Source organism: Balaenoptera borealis (genome assembly GCF_965194805.1).
Source record: "Balaenoptera borealis genome assembly, chromosome: 14".
Taxonomy (NCBI): Eukaryota; Metazoa; Chordata; class Mammalia; order Artiodactyla; family Balaenopteridae; genus Balaenoptera; species Balaenoptera borealis.
This window is the reverse complement of record NC_138875.1, coordinates 63,287,915-63,307,317: the sequence shown is the minus strand read 5'-3', so window position 1 is coordinate 63,307,317 and position 19,403 is coordinate 63,287,915. Positions and strand designations below refer to the sequence as shown.

The 19,403-nt window shown below is 41.6% G+C and overlaps 1 protein-coding gene across 12 annotated transcripts in view; it reads right to left on the bottom strand.

The window, feature by feature from the left end:
• Positions 1 to 19,403, bottom strand: part of CEP192 (centrosomal protein 192) — a 108,870-nt gene that overhangs the window by 36,768 nt on the left and 52,699 nt on the right. For 10 of the 12 annotated variants that reach the window (XM_082355008.1, XM_082354998.1, XM_082355002.1 and 7 more), the window contains 15 exons: positions 19,120 to 19,268; positions 17,462 to 17,692; positions 16,012 to 16,137; positions 15,676 to 15,819; positions 15,510 to 15,573; positions 14,616 to 14,755; positions 14,424 to 14,516; positions 13,753 to 13,871; positions 12,666 to 12,842; positions 11,246 to 11,384; positions 10,903 to 11,079; positions 7,814 to 8,074; positions 7,441 to 7,556; positions 5,804 to 5,913; positions 2,980 to 3,130 (listed from right to left, as the gene is read on the bottom strand). In XM_082355008.1, the coding sequence (XP_082211134.1) occupies positions 2,980 to 3,130; positions 5,804 to 5,913; positions 7,441 to 7,556; positions 7,814 to 8,074; positions 10,903 to 11,079; positions 11,246 to 11,384; positions 12,666 to 12,842; positions 13,753 to 13,871; positions 14,424 to 14,516; positions 14,616 to 14,755; positions 15,510 to 15,573; positions 15,676 to 15,819; positions 16,012 to 16,137; positions 17,462 to 17,692; positions 19,120 to 19,268 (2,197 nt within the window). The remainder of the gene's footprint in view (positions 1 to 2,979; positions 3,131 to 5,803; positions 5,914 to 7,440; positions 7,557 to 7,813; positions 8,075 to 10,902; positions 11,080 to 11,245; positions 11,385 to 12,665; positions 12,843 to 13,752; positions 13,872 to 14,423; positions 14,517 to 14,615; positions 14,756 to 15,509; positions 15,574 to 15,675; positions 15,820 to 16,011; positions 16,138 to 17,461; positions 17,693 to 19,119; positions 19,269 to 19,403) is intronic. The other 2 variants (XM_082355005.1, XM_082355006.1) reach the window with 1 other exon arrangement.

Genomic DNA, 19,403 nt, shown 5'->3' with positions numbered 1-19,403 from the left:
CTCTTCAAGTATCTATAACAATAATGATAACTGCCTTTGCAACACTAACACCAAAAAACTTTAAAACAAAATCTTATGGCAAAAAACTACAGTTAAGAAATGCTAATAAAGTTTAGGAAGATTTTTTTACTAAGTGTTGAAATTGGGTTTTCTAATAAGCCTTAGATTACTAAAAAATTGTAATTCAACTAAATTTCATAATCACGAGAACACATGACAACCGAAGTTCACTGGTACGGTGACCAAGTTCACCTACCACACAGCAGGGGCTACACCTGGACTCCAGTCAACACTTGGCGGACAGAGAGAAATCCCTCTCTTCACCCCTAATTCACTGCCCTCTGACCCACCCCTTTCCAATCAGACCTATACCGCCCCAGAGAAACAAAGGCGGCACCAGCCAAATGTCAGAAAACAATTTAAAAACAAAGTTGATTCCTGTTTTTTTAGCTTCCTAAGAACAAGTTCCTCACAACTGAAGTAACTGTCAAGGTAATTTTTAATACATGTTAATACTATCTTTGACTATCTTAGAAAAAAAATTAACACGAACAGCACAGGGATTAAAGAAACCAAGCTGGCGTGAGTCGGAGGCACTAGGGTGATGGGGATGGAGGGAGTCAGCCCTCAGCTGGTGCCACTAAGACTTGCTGGTGTGAGTTGGCAACACTGGGCCCAGGGAGACAGACCATGTGAAGACAAGATTGGCTGAAAACAGGGGGACTGAGTAAAACGTAAACATATTGAAAATAATGGGGCCAGGCTTCTCAGTGCTGGAGAAAAAAGGTACAATTATGGGAAGGAGGAAAGGAATCCATGTGTTATGTTAGATTAGAGTTGGAGGTATCAGTGTAAACTCAAGATTTTAACACATTTATAAACAGAAGTAGATATAAATTGCATGTGGATTTGTATATAAACTCATATATTTCCTAGCTCTGTCCACTGAGCAGGCCTGGAAGCAAGGACACCTCAATAGCAATGAGCACGTTGCTGCCCGTGTCGTTTCCAGGCTGGACAGGCAAGTGAAGGACGAGCCTCGACCATCCTGCTGTGCCTGTGAATAAGGAGGTGCCCAGAGGTGTTGTGGGCACAGGCAAAGGACCAAGGAGCAGGTCAGGGGACGAAATAATGACAACAAGGATTAATCTTGAATCCACGAGTCGGCCCTAATATATGTGAATAAGAAGGAAAAGGAAATTCCTTCCTCAAAGTAGAAAGATAACTAATAAATGCAGAAAGATGGTTTCAGAAAATCACCATTTAGTAACCAAGACAGACATAATATGATTCAGGAAGCAATCCTCACTGGGTGCTCAAAGTCTCACGAGAAACAAGATCATTCATTGTCTCCAAGTTGTGTATTATAATATCCCTTCAAGATATTTATTAACTTTACAGTAGAGAAACCTGGCAAACACCACTTAAACAAAGTGATAAAAATATTGCTAGTAACAGGACAAATCAGCATTGTTCACCACCGAGGAAGCTTCGCATCAAACAGCATCATTCTGCGTGTCCTGAAGCTGTGAACTGAAATCGAGAATATTTTACAAAGTAACTGGCCTGTATTCTATAAAAACATCAAGGTACCTGGTAAGAAAGAGTTAGCAGCTGGCCTGCAGCCTATTTTTCCCTTTTTAAGAAACGACCAGAGAAAAAAAAGAAAGATGGCTTGGTCAAATCGCCTTGTAATCTTGCAAATGCCGGATCCCACAGCAAATGCACTCGGGTCCTTAAAACAGGCAGCACCTGGTCTGTCTCACATTGCTTGTGGTAAAGAAATCTGAAACTTACGAATTTATGTGGCACAGTTGTTTGAAAAGCATCACGTAAGTTACATAGTTATCAAAGTATAAAATACCTTTCATGATCAAAATAGTCTCTTGTGTGATGCACCACACCCACAACTTACGGACCTTGCGCTAAATCTAAGCCAGAGGGGAGTGTTGATGTTACAAAGTAGATCTAGAAAGTACCATGGGCAACCCCAGGTTTCTCTGTGTTTCACCCCAAATTAGTAATGAAGCTTCATTCTGGAAAATACCTTTGATTCTGTGGATCGTACTTGATAAGCAAACCCTGTGTGTTTTCTCTGTTGTGAAAGACTGAGGAGCTCTCTTTATTGAAAGAGAGTAAATGGACAAGCCAACCAAACACACGTGTGATCTCAGATTAGATTCTGGACCAAAGAGGAAGTGGAAAGGGGCAGTTTCTTGTTTGCCGTTTGCCTTAACTACACAGGACATCACTGGGAGACTCCGTGGACCAGATGGTGATCCTGTATCGCTGCATCAGCATCCTAACCTTGACGGGCTTGCCGTGCCTATGAGGGGGAGCATCTACAGCCAATTCAGGGCTACTGGTCATCATGTCTGCAAGTCACTCCTAAATGGTTCAGAAAAACCTGTATATACATGAAAGACCATAAGGTAGGTGTGGTAAAACGTTATCAACTGCGAAATCTCAGTGCAGATAGCGTATGGGAGTTCTCTATAATTAATTAATTTATTTATTTATTTTTGGCTGCGTTGGGTCTTCATTGCTGCATATGGGCTTTTCTCTAGTTGCAGCGAGTGGGGGCTACTCTTCATTGCCGTGCACAGGCTTCTCATTGCAGTGGCTTCTCTTGCTGTGGAGCATGGGCTCTAGGCGTGCAAGCTTCAGCAGTTGCGGCACATGGGCTCAGTAGTTGTGGCACACGGGCTTAGTTGTTCTGCAACATGTGGGAACTTCCCAGACCAGGGATCGAACCCTTGTCCCCTGCATTGGCAGGTGGATTCTTAACCACTGCGCCACCAGGGAAGTCCCTCTGTATTGTTTTTAAACTTTTCTGTAAATTTGGAATTATTTCAACTTAAAAATAAAGATGAAATAAACAGTTTGAGACAAAACCCAACAAAGTACAAGGGAAAAGATCAGCTCTACTGTGAATCAAATAATCTTGAACTCAGATGAAAGATGTTTTGTTAGTTTTACCTTTTAGATTCCAAGCTAGGTCTGGAAGAAGGTGGAAGAAACTCTCTGTTAGAAACAGAATCTCTAAATTCTCCAATTACTGAAAGTATAATTTTACGCATGTTTCCATAAAAGAGCTGGACGTCATTGGGCCGCTGGGGAAGGTCATATACTGAAATAGAAAATAATGTTTGAAATACATGAATCTTCACATAATCACACCACCAAGTAACAGAGGTACTCATATATTTACATATTTTCTTGTATCTTCTTAGTTGAGGGTAGGTGACATTTGGATTTTTAACACTACGGATTAGCATCAATGACTGGCAGCTCAGGCTCTGGCCCTGGATTTGGATTACAGCCACGCCAACGCTCAGCCTGGGACCTCTGGCAGCTTCCTTCACCAGCCCGAGCCTCAGTCTCCCCACGGGAAGTACGAGTAACAACCTGTCTCAGGGCTGTGGACACTGTTCTGACCCCCAACATAAACCAACCTGGTCAGTTTCCACAGCTCTCCGAGGCATCATCACCTCCACCCCAAATGAGGGGCCAAAACACAGAGGCTGAGAGCACACACTTCATAAGCGGCAGTCTCATAAAAACTTAAGTAAATCCAGAAACAGGCAGTATTAGTATAACTACATGTATTTAGATTGATCAGACAGTGCTCAAGGTTTATCCAAAGGTAAACCTACCTGAATTTATATACACAAGAACTTTTAGAGAACACGCTTGTATTCTACATATAAATTAGATATTAAGAATTAAGTATATTTAAGATGGAAATTCAGAAAGAACACAGGAAGTATAAATTAAAATTTATATTAAACAAGACATCTGACTATAAAAGTTTAATTGTGAAATTATTTGCCACAGTAATTACACATTTTACAAAAGTGAGATCGCTATGAATGCTTGTTAATAGTAATATGCTCAAATGTTTTTCAAAATAATCATGTAAAAAGTTCAACTGCAACATTCTTATAGGGATCCATTACACCAACCAGCACAAGTGGGGCTGCTTCCTCCCCTCACCTGGACAGCACGCACACCACCTCCAGGAGCCCAATACTCCCTGATGTGCAACCTGGCCCCAAGGACCCACCTGAAGCCCCCACTCAACCCCATCACAGGGGGGTCTCAGCAGGTCACCTGAGCACTTGGTCAGGTTTGTCAACACAACCCTTAACACACCCACTTCCTGAATGTTTGCACATGCAGCTCCCTCTGCCTGAATACCCTCCCCCACCCTGGTCCACACCTTCTCCTCCTTGTCAACCCCCTCCCCGCTTTCTCAGCGGAGTGCCCCTTCTCTGTGGCCCCCAGGTCCCTAAGCACAGTTCTGTCACAGCACTTTCATGCTGTACTTCGATCACCTGTCTCCCCCTTGGCCTGTGAGCCCCTGGAGGCAAGGGTGGCACCTTCTACCCGTGACTCGTGCCCTGCACTCCCCACCAAGTCCACTCAGCCATAGAGTCGTGAAGCTGCGAGGGCTGCACACTCACGCTGCCCAGTTCTCATTAGACTTCACTGCTGCTACTACGTGTGTGGGTCCATCTCCACAGCACAGTTCAGGTTAACTCTTTCACGTGGATCCTTCCTCTGAGGAAGGGATTTGGAAGGTGAAGCTCGGAGGAGCTGAGGTGGCAGAGATGGGCTATGAACTGAGGTTCAGCTCCAAATCCAACGTTCTTTCCAACCATTTCGAATCTTTTCATTATTTTTAACTAACCCACCCTTGAAGCAGATGATCTAGACTCCCAATCTGCTGAAAAGATCATAAACTATTCTATATCACCTCTACATAGGCATAAATATCCTTTTCCTTTATCATTTCCCACTTCAGAAGGAGTGTGTATTTATTTCATCATTAAAAAACTAGAAAATAAAAATGGGGGGAAAAGACACTACCACCTGAAATTCTACCACCAGAATATAACCATTCTTAATATTTTGGTGTGTATACTCCCGCAATTTTACCTAGGTAACTATAAATAAGACATTAAATTATTTTTACCAAATGAGCTGGTGGGGAGTGCAGGGCATGAGTCACAGGGGTAGAAGGTGCAGCCCTTGCCTCTAGGGGCTCACAGGCCAAGGGGGAGACAGGTGATCTTATATGCAAAATTTTAAAATAATTCTTTTCTTAATAAATTGAGAAGCTTTCCATGTCATTTAATATAGAATCATATTGTCTGAATGCCTTCAAAATATTCTATTGTGTAATTAAACGATCCCCTACTCTTGGAAGTTTAGGTTACTCCTAACTTCTTCCCATTATAAACAATACTGTGGTGAAAATCTGTGCACATATTTTTACACAATTTGCATGTTTCCATTCTTATATTTTGTATGAGTCATAAATACCATTAAATACCTGAATTGCTCAGCTCAAATAGGGCTAAACATCTAGATTAGAGTCACACTGCCACTATCACATCCTCCATAAATTGTACAGCAGGCACAAGAGCAGAGAAATCTCAAAATGAGTGTAAGTTTGCAATCATGAAATCTTTAACAGTAATAACTTGAGTTTAATAATGACCATTCTCCTCCTCTATTCACAAGTCCACCCAAAGACTAGGTGCAATAACATATTAATAACATCTAACATTTACAAGGCAAAGCCCTCTCATCTGATCTTCACAAGAACTCTGTGTAGAGAACACAGACATTATTCCTCTCATTTTACAGCTAAGGAAACTGAATTTCAGTGATGTAATCTGTCCAAAGTCATACAGCAAAGCTGTGACTCAAATTCAGCCTGATACCACATCTAAGCTAACACTCTTCCTCCTCACACACTGGACCCAGAAGATTTAAAATACGTTGAAATTCCTACCTTCAGTCACGAGCAGCTCGTCCTGAAATGCTTCCGTGAAGTTGATGTTCTGCAGCATGCTCTGGGTGGGAAGGACCTGCTCTCTCACCCCTGGTGTGTGCAGCATGGCTCTGCCAGTAGAGATTTTATTCAGAAGTCGTTTTACATACAAAATAACCTTAATTAGATTTTATTCATGCATCTGGAAAATCCCACTAACATCATGATACATTAGTTCATAGATATTATGTCCTAAATCCCAATATAAGTAATTTAAAAAAAAAACCTTGTTTTGGAAATTCCCTTAAAAGTTATACATGGTAGTACAATCATCAGTTTCAGTTAAACACATCAGAACAACAACTTCCTAACAGAAGAGTAGAAAGAAGATAAAATTAGATTCTTTTCGGGTCATACATTTTCATTATTTGCGGTAATTTGGTCAGTTAGAAATTTGCCTCAGAAAAAATATGCCAAGAAAATGATATAAATAAAACATCAGAAGGAAATATTTAAATTACCATGTAATTCTGTTACTTTGACCTCTTCTAGAGAATTTTGAGGTGAGAGAACTGAAAAGTAAATTTCTCTATAAAACACAGATGTTCACAAACGAAAGAAATCGCATTACTATAAATTAATGGCAAAGAGGAGTTATAAAGGAGTACGCTGATTTCTATATCCCAGTAGAGAGAAAGGACAAAAACCAAAAAACCTTGTGATCTAATTTCTCTAAATGCCAGTTTCTATTTCTAAAATACTCAACTGAGAGAAAAAACCGCATTCAAAGTTGAGCTCTTCACTTTAGGTCTGTGCTATCATCATGTAGCAACTCATCACTAAACTCTTCTTAAGCATTCTAACAGTCTTCCACAGATTAAAAATAAAACAGTTTCCTGAACTCTGTATCAGAATTAAACACAGCAGAGCACAAAGGACTGGAAGAAGGAATGACTGGCCCACGCACACGCCCGCCCTCCCGGGAGGCAATGACTTCCTGTGAACGATGAACTGGCAGGAGCTTCACTTACCTCATACTCAGCTTTAGGCTAGGAAACGAGATTTTGTGACACGAGAACTCTGAATTCAACACACAGAATGTCTAAATCACACCTAGACCTAAATATAAATTTGACAACATTCCAGCATATTAAACTACATTTAGATCGGATGTACCAAATTTTTTACAAGTACAAGCTTAAGTAGCTAGAGTTAGACACCCTACACATGTCTAAAATACGGCTTGATCCTTTGAAATGATTCTCAACACTCCCAGAAATGTTCCAAGTCAGGTGCGTTCACACAATATACTCTTTCAGTAGTTCTTAAATCTTTTCTGAAACTGATCTGCCATCATTACAAAGACGGTCCTACGATGAAGTCCGAGGTCCTCTCTGAGCAAAGGAGCAGAGGCCACTATGTACGTCCAGAAAAGGATACTGCAAGGAAACCTGCAGACGAGTTTCCTACAGGTATTTCTACCTGTATTTCTCCTACAGGTAGCTTATCGGTCACACAAATTTTACCAAGATTTTTCATCTGCCAGTTCACTAATAAGTAGTGAAACATCTTCTATAAATTCCAAATCCCAAACCACTGTCACAGCCTCTTTATTTCCACTGAATGGTCCCCACCATCATGTAAGGTAAGTGACCCACCTTCGGTACTGCTGTCTTGAAATTTCATCTCCACCAAAAAAGTATATAGTTGACAGTTCTGTGGTGTTTTTACAATTGTTTTCTCTGTCTGATGGATTATATATTATAGTAACATCCTGATGCCAAGAAAAAAATCAGGAGTGAATATTAAATATTTCTGAGTAAGTCATTTCACTCTGAATAAACTGTCACAGGAGCACAAACAGCCACTATAGACAAAGACGCACATGAAGAGCATTTCCAAGATCAGATAAGTCCTTCCACTCCTACATTCCTTTCAAATATGATTTTAGCTCTCTGCCATAAAATACATAATTATTACTTTAACCTAAAAATAAGCTCATATTTTTAGTGCAGAGACTTTCATACTTACTTCTTGTGTTCTTTCCTTGAGCACAAATTTGTCTGGAAAAATCCTTAATACTCGAGGATTCAGCAAAACTTTTTTCTGAGAATCCTTAAAACCGACAGCTTTAACAAAAGCTGCTCGAGAGCCAGTGTTACGAACAGAAAAAACAATTCTACTTTCTTTGCCAGGCACTAAGTCATTCACTGTTACCATGTAACTGTCAGACAACTTTTTAACATCTTCCAAAATCAGGTTACTTGTGCCTCCATAACCAGACAAAGGTATCTAAAAATACAGAACACATACATCCAAAATTATTTTTATGTAAGCAGAAAATAGAAGATTAAATTACAGTCAGAGAAGACAATAAAAACAGATTTACTACAATTAAAATTATTAACCTTTGCGTACTTTGGCTAGTAGCTTCCCCACAGTCAATCTAGCCTTATAGTAAGGACTATGTTTTAAGGGAAAAACAAATCAAAGAGCTGCAAAATTATCTACCTTCCAATATGCCAAGCTTAGATGATAAAGGAACAATAAAAAGATTAATATTGATATGTTTGCTCAAGCAGTGTTCAGTATGAAAGACACTGGTATTTATAATTTATTCTGAAATGCATAAAATAAGGTAAATTGATAGATAGTTAAATATGTGATAAAAGAAATATAGCACAATGTTAACTGTAGAATCTAAGTGGCAGGGCACGCGAGTGTTCACCATGTAATTCTTTCAAATACCCAATAATTCTGAATTTTCAATATGAAAAGTTTTGGGGGCAGAAAAATCTATGAGCATACAATCCTGTTAACTTCTGGTCTAGCAGAGTCATAGGACTGTGCCAAAGGGAACAAAGAGAAGCCCAGAACTCAAACAAGCCTCAGAGCACAGCCAACCTGGTAGTGGGGGTCAGAGTGGAGGCTCCAGTGCTGACCAGGGCCACCCCTGAGCTACAAGGCTCCCATGGGGCTCAGCACTACCAGGAAACAAGGATTCACAGAACAGACTCTATGAATAGGAATGTAAGAAATAGGTACCCTGCTAGGAAACAAACTTTTCATACCCTTTGAGATGCATTCCCTTAAAAATGAGCTTTCATTCCTAATTATTGAAATAAGTTCCAAAGAATCCTTTGCAAACTTAAAAACATCAGTAGCTTATTTCAAGTTGTTATATACTAAGTAACATTTTGAAAAATTAAATTCAGGCTGATCAAAAATCAGTATTGCTTGCCCTTTAGTACAAATTAAAAGCATTTTTTTAAAGGGCTTCAGATCTGAAGCTCCTGCAAATCCCACCTCATTCAGGGTGAGCTCTGCTAGTTTCAAGAGCCAAAAGTGTTTCTAATTTTTCTTTTCCCACAGAAATTTGCAAGTAAATCTTAGGCAAGAAAATAGAAAGTAACAGGGAAAGTCAGCTTTTGAAAACACTCAAAATCAGTATTCTTCCTATATTTTCAAAGTCTAAGGAGGGGGCTTGCCTGTTGGTGCAGTTGTTAAGAATCCGCCTGCCAATGCAGGGGACATGGTTTCGAGCCCTGGGCCGGGAAGATCCCACATGCCGCGGAGCAACTAAGCCTGTGCGCCACAACTACTGAGCCTGCAAGCCACAACTACTGAGCCCACATGCCACAACTACAGAAGCCTGCGCGCCTAGAGCCTGTGCTCCGCAACAAGAGCAGCACCCCCCGCCACAACTAGAGAAAGCCCCGCACACAGCAACGACAACCCAACACAGCCAAAAATAAAAACAAATAAATTTTTTTAAAAAAGTCTAAGGAGTCACAAATAATTACTGACTAAAAGGTTAAGAAAAAGAATGATTAAATAAAATGAAATCTGACTAACGCCCACTGACCCAAAGTTTCAACCAGAGAAACTGGTGCTCTAGAGCAGGCTTCTCAGGGACTTCCCTGGTGGTCCAGTGGTTGGGACTCTGTACTTACACTGCCGGGGGCCCGGGTTCAATCCCTGGTCTGCGAACTAAGATCCCGCAAGCCTCATAACGTAACATAAATAAAACAACAAAAATAAATATATAAAATAAAATAAAATCCATCTAGAGCAGGCTTCTCAGCCTCGGCACAATGGCCCCTGGGCTGTGCCATTTGATGTGGGGAGCCCTGTGCACTGTGGGTGTCTGGCCACACCCCTGGCCTCTACTCACCAGGTGCCAGTAGCACCTTTTCCCACTTCCAGTGTGACAACCACAAATGTCTCCAGAAATTACCAAGTGTCCCCTGGATGGTGAAACGGTCTCTGGCTGAGAACCGCTGCTCTGCAGGCCTCATTCTGAAAATGGCCATTTACACCTTTTAACACCTCTCCCCACCAAAGCTCACGGGGCCATGTGAAGAGCTCCACAGAGAGTGTGTCCAGCTCCAGCATCAAATAAAGGTAAATTTGCCATAAATATCTATCCTTTTTAAAAAAACTTTTAGGTGTTGTTAATCTTGTAATTTATCACATGTCCACTCTGACACTAGGAAACGACCAACATTGTATTCCCAGCCCCACTGCCAACTAATTGCTCGGTTTTTAGCTACTTTCAGGGAGCTCAGGCTTCATCCGACTACCCTGTCCTTCTTTCCTCTCCTCCAGGATTCATCACTTTTCTCTCTTAGTGCCCTGAATCTAGCTAAAGAAATGACCTGAAATTTTTTGAAATTATGCTGGGAAGAACAAAATAGAAAAGCTCTTGTCTTTGTATCCCTGGTGTACAGAACAGAGTCTAACAAATGACGTCAATAGATGCTTTGCTGAACTGAAAGAATAAAATTTACTTGGAAAGTCAATATCTTAAACATTTCCATCTGGATTTACCAAAAAATGGATTTCTGAAAAGTTGAGTACATTTCAAAATTTTCAAACCAAAATGAAACTTACAAGCATTAGACAAGACCATTACTTACAGGAATACTATGGTGGCTGCTTTTAAAATAGGGTAATCCTACAAGGTATATAATTACTCCCTAACTTGTTTGTAAATCTAGGTAATCACATATTTTGACTTATAAAAAGCAGAGTATATGTAATTTACCAATATTTAACCAATAGTTACAACATGTCATAAACTCCATGGGAGGGAAAAAAAAGCTATAAAATTATCTTACCGTGAACTTAAAGCCTGGTTGTGATCGAATTCCAAGTTGCTTAATTTCTAGTTTGGCCAACATACAAGATAATCGAGTAGGTGCAAATAACACAGAGATGTAAATGTCTTCTTTTGGATGAATCCTGACCTCACAGTTACTGGTCAATCGCTCTTCTGAACCAAAAGTGTGCTGAAACTACAATTTAAAAAAAAATCTCTGCATAAAACAGAGCAGCAGCACAAATAAAACATACCATTAACATGAACTCCTCGAAGACTAAGAACACAAGATGGCCTACACGTGTTAAGTGTCCTGGATCTAGACGAACGCGAAACAGAACAGAGCCATGCACTCCACAAACCTGAAAGCAGTCCTGGTCTTGTCCCCTAATGAGCAGTCGTAAATGTTGGGCTGAAGATGTAGAATTATTTCTTAAAGCTAGTTTCTGAAGCCTAGAAACAATGACACATCTTAAATGTGGTTTTCCTCCATGGATATTGCTACAATCATAAAAACAAAGCCAATTAAAGCTGACTGCAGTGTTTGGAGATGGACTGACCGCACAGGCCCCTTGAGCAGCCTGGAAGTGCCTCCACAGTCCCAGAACTCTACATTTCTGAGAACTTATGCTCAAGACTCACCTTACCAGAGAAGATTTTGGGTTTAATCTCTCTCCTATTATAGCTCCTTAGCTGCCCTTATTATTCATACTCTGTGTATAGGAATTATCTGTCTTATAAAATAGTAATCAATGAAAATTCAGATTACCAAATTCATTAAGTCATTAAAGTCAATACCATCCTCAGCTCCAAAACCTATCTTTCGTGGAAACAAGGGTCCTAAGCACATTGCTCAGATTTTTTACTTTAACAGACTCATTTGCACAAAGTAGTCTTTTAAACAGCATACTGAACTAACCTTACTTTAAAAAAACTTACAGTGCAGTTAGAATGGATGTATGAATAGCAACTGGCTGGCAGGATGAAAATCCTTCAGTCTCTGAAAATATATGAATCCTCTCTTCATTGGAGAATACAGAATACATGAATAAATCTCCATTTTACTCAAATTTTGAAGACTAGCAGTTAAATTATTTAAGCTGTGGTCTATGCCTTGTGCACCTTGTGTTAAAAGGGAATGGCTGCTGAGTTTAACCTCAGAATAAAATCAAAGACCTTTGGTTATCAGCACACCTTCCACACACCTTTTCCAGAAAAGCCTTCCATAGGTACCATGGTTGGGAAAGACTTTCTGAAAAATATTTTTTTCATAAAAACAGAGCCAATTAAAACCAAGTGCAGTGTTTAGAGATGGACTGACTGCACGGGCATAGGAGCTACTGAGAAGGGCACAGTTCCTCAAACTCACGGCCATGCAGGACATTTCAGGAGTCTAGCTGAGAGGGGTCTTCACTGAGAGCTGCGTAAAGAACACGTGCCCCTTCATCAACTAGACTCTAACTCCTTAAATAGATGCAACGTCTGATTATTTCTTCTTCCCACCAGTCCCCAGGGCTTTCCAGAGAAGGAACGAAGACACACTTAATTGCCTAAGTTTGGTCATCAGCACAGAATTCACCAGAGAGCTTAAGAAAACTGAAACCTAATTTTTTTGGCTTGTATTTTAAAAATAGGTAAAAATTTTACTAAAAAATTTGAATTCATGATAGGATGAATAATGAATACATGATAGTTTTATTTCAATTCTAAAAACATTAACATGGTCATCATCAACACAGGGAAGAGTAGCATTAGGTGATAATGGCTCCAGTGTATACTCACTGTGTCCTGCCCAGGGGGACACCTCCCCACGCCAGAAACTGCTTGTTGGATAAAATCGAAGGAATATCTGAGCAGCAAGATGCAGGCATCAGAGGCTTGTTTCCTGAAGAAACTACTTCACCTTTTAACATCACTTCATACTGAGGGCCAAACGACTGCACAAATATTTTCAAGATCCTAACAAAGAAAACCATCTAAGTTCAATATTCAGAATTCAATTCTTTCGACAACTATCGTCCTATGCGCTTCCTTCGTCCAAGAGACTGAGTTGGTCGGTGCTGAGGCTACACTGCATTCTCACCCTCACAGCTTACATTCCAGAGGAGAAAACAGACAGAGAAGGAGACGGGTACATGCCACAGGCCCACGCCACAAGCACAGTGAGAGAGAAGTGCATGGGCCACGGGAGACAGGGAGGGATCTGGGAAGGGATGAGGAAAGCCTCCTAGGTGGGGGCGCTACCCCAGTGGGCAGGGGCGGGCGAGTCCTCCCGGCACAAGTGTTTGCATCTGAGCAGCCAGCACCTCTGCACCCAGCGCCCAGCAGGCGGAGGACACTGAGGCGCTTGGGAACCAGGCGGGGGCTCAGGAACTAGGCAAGGGACTCAGCAACCAGGCAGGGGATGGGCCACGTGAGTCTGAGGACAGCAGGCTAAGCTACATTTATCAAGCAAGTTCAAAAGCTGGTGACAAGGGTGCTCCGACCACTGTAAAGTGATATTCATTTATGATTTGGGTGCCAAAAAGTCACTGGCCTGGAAAAGGGGTGGGGAAAAGTATCTTTAACAACTGGCAAGGTCAACTGATGATTTCCTTGGTGAGAGAGAAGAAGTTAGTGAGAAACATCAAGATTGACGTGTTATTATTTACTTTTGTCAGAATATACTTGAAAATAGTGATTTCTTACTTTCTAGTCAGCTAGCTGGTTTAAAAGGAGATTTTCAGTAAGCAGAAAGATGTGAGGCTAAAGGAAAGAGGTGAAGCGGAGCTGTACAGGCGAGGTGAAGCGTGTACTCTGTCCCTCAGGCTGTGGACCAGAGCACACCTAAATAAGCACAAATTCGCCATGATCAACAGTCCTACATTACCTTTCCTCACAGGCTTTGGGATCCTTTGGAGAAAATGAAACTATAACTTCGTGCTCTTCTCCAGGTTTAAGGAATAGTTTCTCTGGATCCACTGAAAAGTGACTTCCTTGATCTGGGATCTAAGTATTTACATAATTATAAGTCAACACTGACCTGCAGACACAGTTTTCACACACTCACGTGCCTTGTCTCCCTCACTGACCACAACTGGGTATTTTACCCCCTCCCTGCCCAGCAATGCCCCGCCATCTTACTTTCTTGGAAAGGATACGTCTTTCTTCTCTTCCATAACAAACTATCCCCTGCCCCATCCCTAATTCCTGGCCACCAACACCCCCTCACTCAGCCACACAACTCAGAAATGATGTCTACACATGTGGCTCCCTCTCTTCCACCCAGCCACAGGATGACTCGGTCTTCAGGAACTAATCTAGAGCTTGGTTCTTGCACCTATTACATTAGACATCCCAGCCGAACTTCCTAATCATCTGTTTTATGCTCGTGTAACACCAGCTCTGAAAGCCCGGGCTCAGATTCTTCTGTCTGACCACCCCTGCCAATGCCCCCGGCCCTCGAACAAGGTCAGCAGCACAGCAACCTTCAGAACCCAAGGAGACACTCACGGTCTCAGCCCGAGGAAATAAGTTACAGCCTCTGACACAAATTCTTACCTTGATGTCCAAGTGGACATCAATATTCCCAGCATTTTTCAAAGGTAAGTACTGCCTTGTTGAGGAAGCCACGCTGGCAAACAAGTGCATAGTCTAGAGGATGGGATAAAACAGGCATTTTTTTAAAATGTCACACTTGGAATGAAATCAACCTGAACATAAAGTAACAGCAAAGTGAGGAGTTTAGGGTACCTGTAGGTCTTTCGGAGCGTGTATCCTGGCTATTCCTGTTCTTGCTCGAAGACTGATACTTTTAATGACTGGTGTAGGGTTTGGACTATCAACTTCTATATCAACTCTTGCCAAGAATTCTTCTGCTGAGTCTAGAATCTCTATAAAAGGTCATTCTTTTAGTTCAGACACCAGAGTTATTTAATTCTAAATGCCACACATGGTCCAACATTATGCCATCAGGGGGCACAAAAAAATCTTAAAATGACTGTTTAAAGAACTCAGAGAGGGGGCTTCCCTGGTGGCGCAGTGGTTGAGAGTCTGCCTGCCAATGCGGGGGACACGGGTTCAAGCCCTGGTCTGGGAGGATCCCACATGCCGCGGAGCAACTGGGCCCGTGAGCCACAACTACTGAGCCTGCGCGTCTGGAGCTTGTGCTCCGCAACAAGAGAGGCCGCGACAGTGAGAGGTCTGCGCACCGCGATGAAGAGTGGCCCCCGCTTGCCGCAACTAGAGAAGGCCCTTGCACAGAAAGAAGACCCAACACAGCCATAAATAAATAAATAAATAAATAAATAAATAAATAAATAAATAATTAAAAAAAAAAAAAGAACTCAGAGAGGAACAGAAATGAGAGGAGGAGAAAAAGGAAGAAAACATCTAATTGGTAGATGAGATAACATCAATCAACAGAAAAGACCCCAAAACGTTTTCAGCGGTACTTGCTTGGGTTATACATAATTGGATGGGTTTGATCCAAAATAGCATGCTCTCTGCCCAGCTTTAAAACAACATAAAATATCTGACAAATTACAATAAATATTTGACAATTTACTGACAGGAGAAATAAGCCTCAACTTTGTAGTTTATTTAGCTACGGAGTAAAGAAAATCCCATAAAATGTAAACATGATACCTGAAGAAGTCATCTGTTTCTTTGGACTATGGAAAAGAACCCAAATTATCAGAAATTCTGGATCCTGTAAAATAAAAAATTTTTTGCATACACAGTGAAAGAAAAGTAGTTTGGAAAATTAACTTCCTCCTTAATTCTAAACCAGTCCTTCAATCCCCCAGCTCACCTGTCCGTCATCGCTGGCAGGCATCATATGGTTGATAACCGAGGGGGCGGCCAGCTGAGCAATCGCATGGGCATAAGGAACAGCTTTCAGAGCTGCGTGGATGGGTTCCTTCGAAAAGGTGAAGCAGCGCCAGGCTATGGCGTTCTGTCAGAAACAGGAGAAGCCGCTTCAGTAGAGCCAATGGTGTCATGTTGGGGTGATGCTAAATTTGTTCACAGATCCTTAACAAAAATATCTACTTTCCTAAGAGAAGTTAACCAAGGATGCTACTAGCTGCATCTACAACTCTAAGTCAGTGTGCTCTGTAAAGGCTTCCTCCCCGAGCACAGTACTTACAGCATTAATAATAAGTCTAATTGGGATGTTGGCGTGCGTCTTGTTTACCAGCTTTAAAGGCAGAGCTTTCCAGCTTCCATAAGTCAAGTCACCAAAATCAAGAACATCTTTCTTTTCTGTTTCTACCTAAATTATGGGAAAAAAGGGATTTATAAAAACAATATATTAATAAATATCACAGCTTATGTTCACATCACTGCCCTTTCCAGCCACAAATAGTCAACATTAAAGGTAAACTTACCTAAGACTCCTGGGGCTATTTTACAATTCCTATTTTCTACACAAGTAAATTCTTTTTCTGAGGTAGTCCACGTACCCAAATATACTACAGAACAAAGCAATAGCTTAGCTGCTGTTACTGTGAGAAGACAAACTGACAACTTTACAAAACACACAGCCTCCCTTCCACTACCTCTACTGTTACACTATCGACTTCTCAATTCCCTCCAAAACATATGCAGGCATTTTTGGATTTAGTCCAAACTCTGACAACACTAAAAATGTTTACAATGATATCTAGGGACTTCACTGGTGGCGCAGCGGTTAAGAATCCGCCTGCCAATGCAGGGGACATGGGTTCGAGCCCTGGTCCAGGAAGATCCCACATGCCGCGGAGCAACTAAGCCCATGTGCCACAACTACTGAATCCTGCACGCCTAGAGCCCGTGCTCCGCAACAAGAGAACCCATCACAATGAGAAGCCCACACACTGCAACAAAGAGTAGCCCCCGCTCACCGCAACTAGAGAAAGCCCGCGCATAGCAACAAAGACCCAATGCAGCCAAAAAATAAATTAATTAATTAAAATTAAAAAAAAAAAAACAAACCCCAGTTATTCTGATGTGCAGCCAGGGCTGACAGCCAGTTTCCTAAAGAGGCCTGCAATCCCACAAGCATTTTGTTGCCCCAACCTGGCTAGATCCAATTTCTTTCACTTCCAGAAAATGAGCAACTGTACAAGAGGAAATTTTTCAGCGAGCAGAGTCTTCAGGTACAGAAAAGAGAGGATAATCTGAATGAGGTGTTTTCCTCCACGCACATCAAACTATACGATGGAAACCAGCTGGAAAATAGGGTTTAACGTTATACTTTGCTTACAAACATCTTAGCGAGCATATCTGCGCTTCTATAAAACAAAAGAAATAATCTTAAGTTTTTTGGGTTTTTTTGGGCCTCGTTGTGCGGCTTGCAGGATCTTAGTTCCCTGACCAGGGACTGAACCCGCACCCTCGGCAGTGTAAGCGCAGAATCCTAACCACTGGACCGCCAGGGAATTCCCAGAAATAATTTTAAATTTTGGAATAAGAAAATATTAAGAGTCAATGTTTAGCTCAATTATAACTTTCTGGCACATTCATCCACAAATTCATTTTACCCAAATTTTACTTCTAAGGTTGAACAGCCTCATTAAAATGCCAGGTATGACAAAGACCTGCTTACAAACAGTCACCTCGATCACGGGGGTCTCGGCAACGGCGGTGAGGACAACCCTGCTCGCCAGTGCTTCTGCCTGTGCCACTGTCTCTGCGTCAGCTGAAAACGGCCAAGAAGCAATGCTGAATATACATCGGAAAATCCCAGGATCAGACGGTATGAAGAGCACTTTTATCTCTTCTGTGGCATGAGGTCTTATGATGACTTTATTCTTGAAAACTAAACAAGGATAAGCTGAAAGATCCACCTTAAAAAAAGAGCCACATGGTCCGTTAAGAAATAACTTCACAGTGAAAATCAGGAAGAAGAACCAGCTAGTTTAAGATCTCTTTTCATAGTCACTCAAACTACCAAATCTAGATACATTAGCTCTTGAAAAATACCCAGGCCTCGTAACTCATTACCTGTAAAATACAGTTAGTCAAAATTTTAAGGACTTTTTTTTTTTTTTTTGGCCATGCCACACAGCTTGTGGGATCTTAGTTCCCAACCAGGGACTGAACCTGGACCACGGCAGTGAAAGCACCAAGTCCTAACCACTGGACCATGAAGGAACTCCCATAAGGACTTTTGAAGATACGTTATCTTTACCTTCATTTTTTTTGAAAAGGGTGCTGAAAATGGCAGCACCTCCAGCCTTGGACATCACCCCGGGACCTGCCTCCCACCCTGGACATCACCTGGGACCTGGTCTCTGCAGCTGTGTAATGTAGGGGGTTAGACTGATCTCCAAGGTTCACTGTCAGGCCTCCAAGTCTACGATTCTGACTCACTCCAATCCTTCCCACCTCACAGTGAACAGGGATCTTCTTTTCTACTCCCACTTCCAGAGACATCATTACTTCCTACATGCTCCTAAAAAGGCCTCCAATCTCACCACCTTTCACCCTCAACCCTTTCCTCCAACCACCTGCCTTTCCTCTACCCTCAGGATCAGAGGGGAAAAGCTGGGGAAAGGGAGAGGGAGAGAAGACAGTCTTATTTTATCAGGTAAATCAAGGTTATCACTAGGACGTATGAGGGGAGAGTAAACCCGTCCACCAATGTTTGTCTCCAAGAAGCTGCTGACGTTGTTTCCCACTCTCCCTACTCACCGAGGCCCACAGCATCTAGAGTCTAGAACCTCAGCAGCTATAACTGATCATGCGAGAGACCCCTGCTCTAATGTTAAAACTGTGTTTCCAGGTATTTCAAAAGATCATGTAAGAACATGATCAGATAAATTAACTTACTAAAGGAAGGCATAGGTCCCAAGAGTAACTTGTTTCTTTTTTTTTTCTTTTGAAATAAACGACAATAACTTATACTCAATCACATTTAACAAAACCAACAGAGACCAGAAACTTGGAGCTCCAGTCAGTGGTTTAAGCCAACAGCACAAAAAGCACATTTACATGATTTTATAAACAAGTAACAATGAAACATAATGGTTAATAAATAAATAGTAACACCTGATGAAATCTGAGAAACATATTCAGATTTCACTTTCACTGGAAGTACTGCAACAAAAGGGGAACCAAGAAAAAGATATGATTCCAACGATTCTGTGCAAAGTATACGGCAGTAGACATGCCCCCTGGTATAAAAGGAAGTACTAATACTAGGCAAAGGAGAGCTCCAGCATTAATCGTACTGCAATCACTAAGTCAGAGGAGAAAGACACAGAAAGCTCACCTTTTCACCGTTGACACTAACACTGAGGACCCCGATGCTGACCTGCAGCCAGCGGTCGGCGGGATTCAGGACACTAAGGTAGGTTTGTGATGCGATGCCGATACAGCAAGCATGAGGAAACTTCAATTCCTCAGGCACTCTTACTTTCCCTGGGTAGAGTTAAAGCAGAGTCAAAATGCATACCCAACACCCCATCAAAAGCACAACTGGTTAAATGGAAATTTTTACAGAAGACTACCTGTTGACACCGAGAGCTATGGTTTTATAAAGTGCCCCAGATCTAA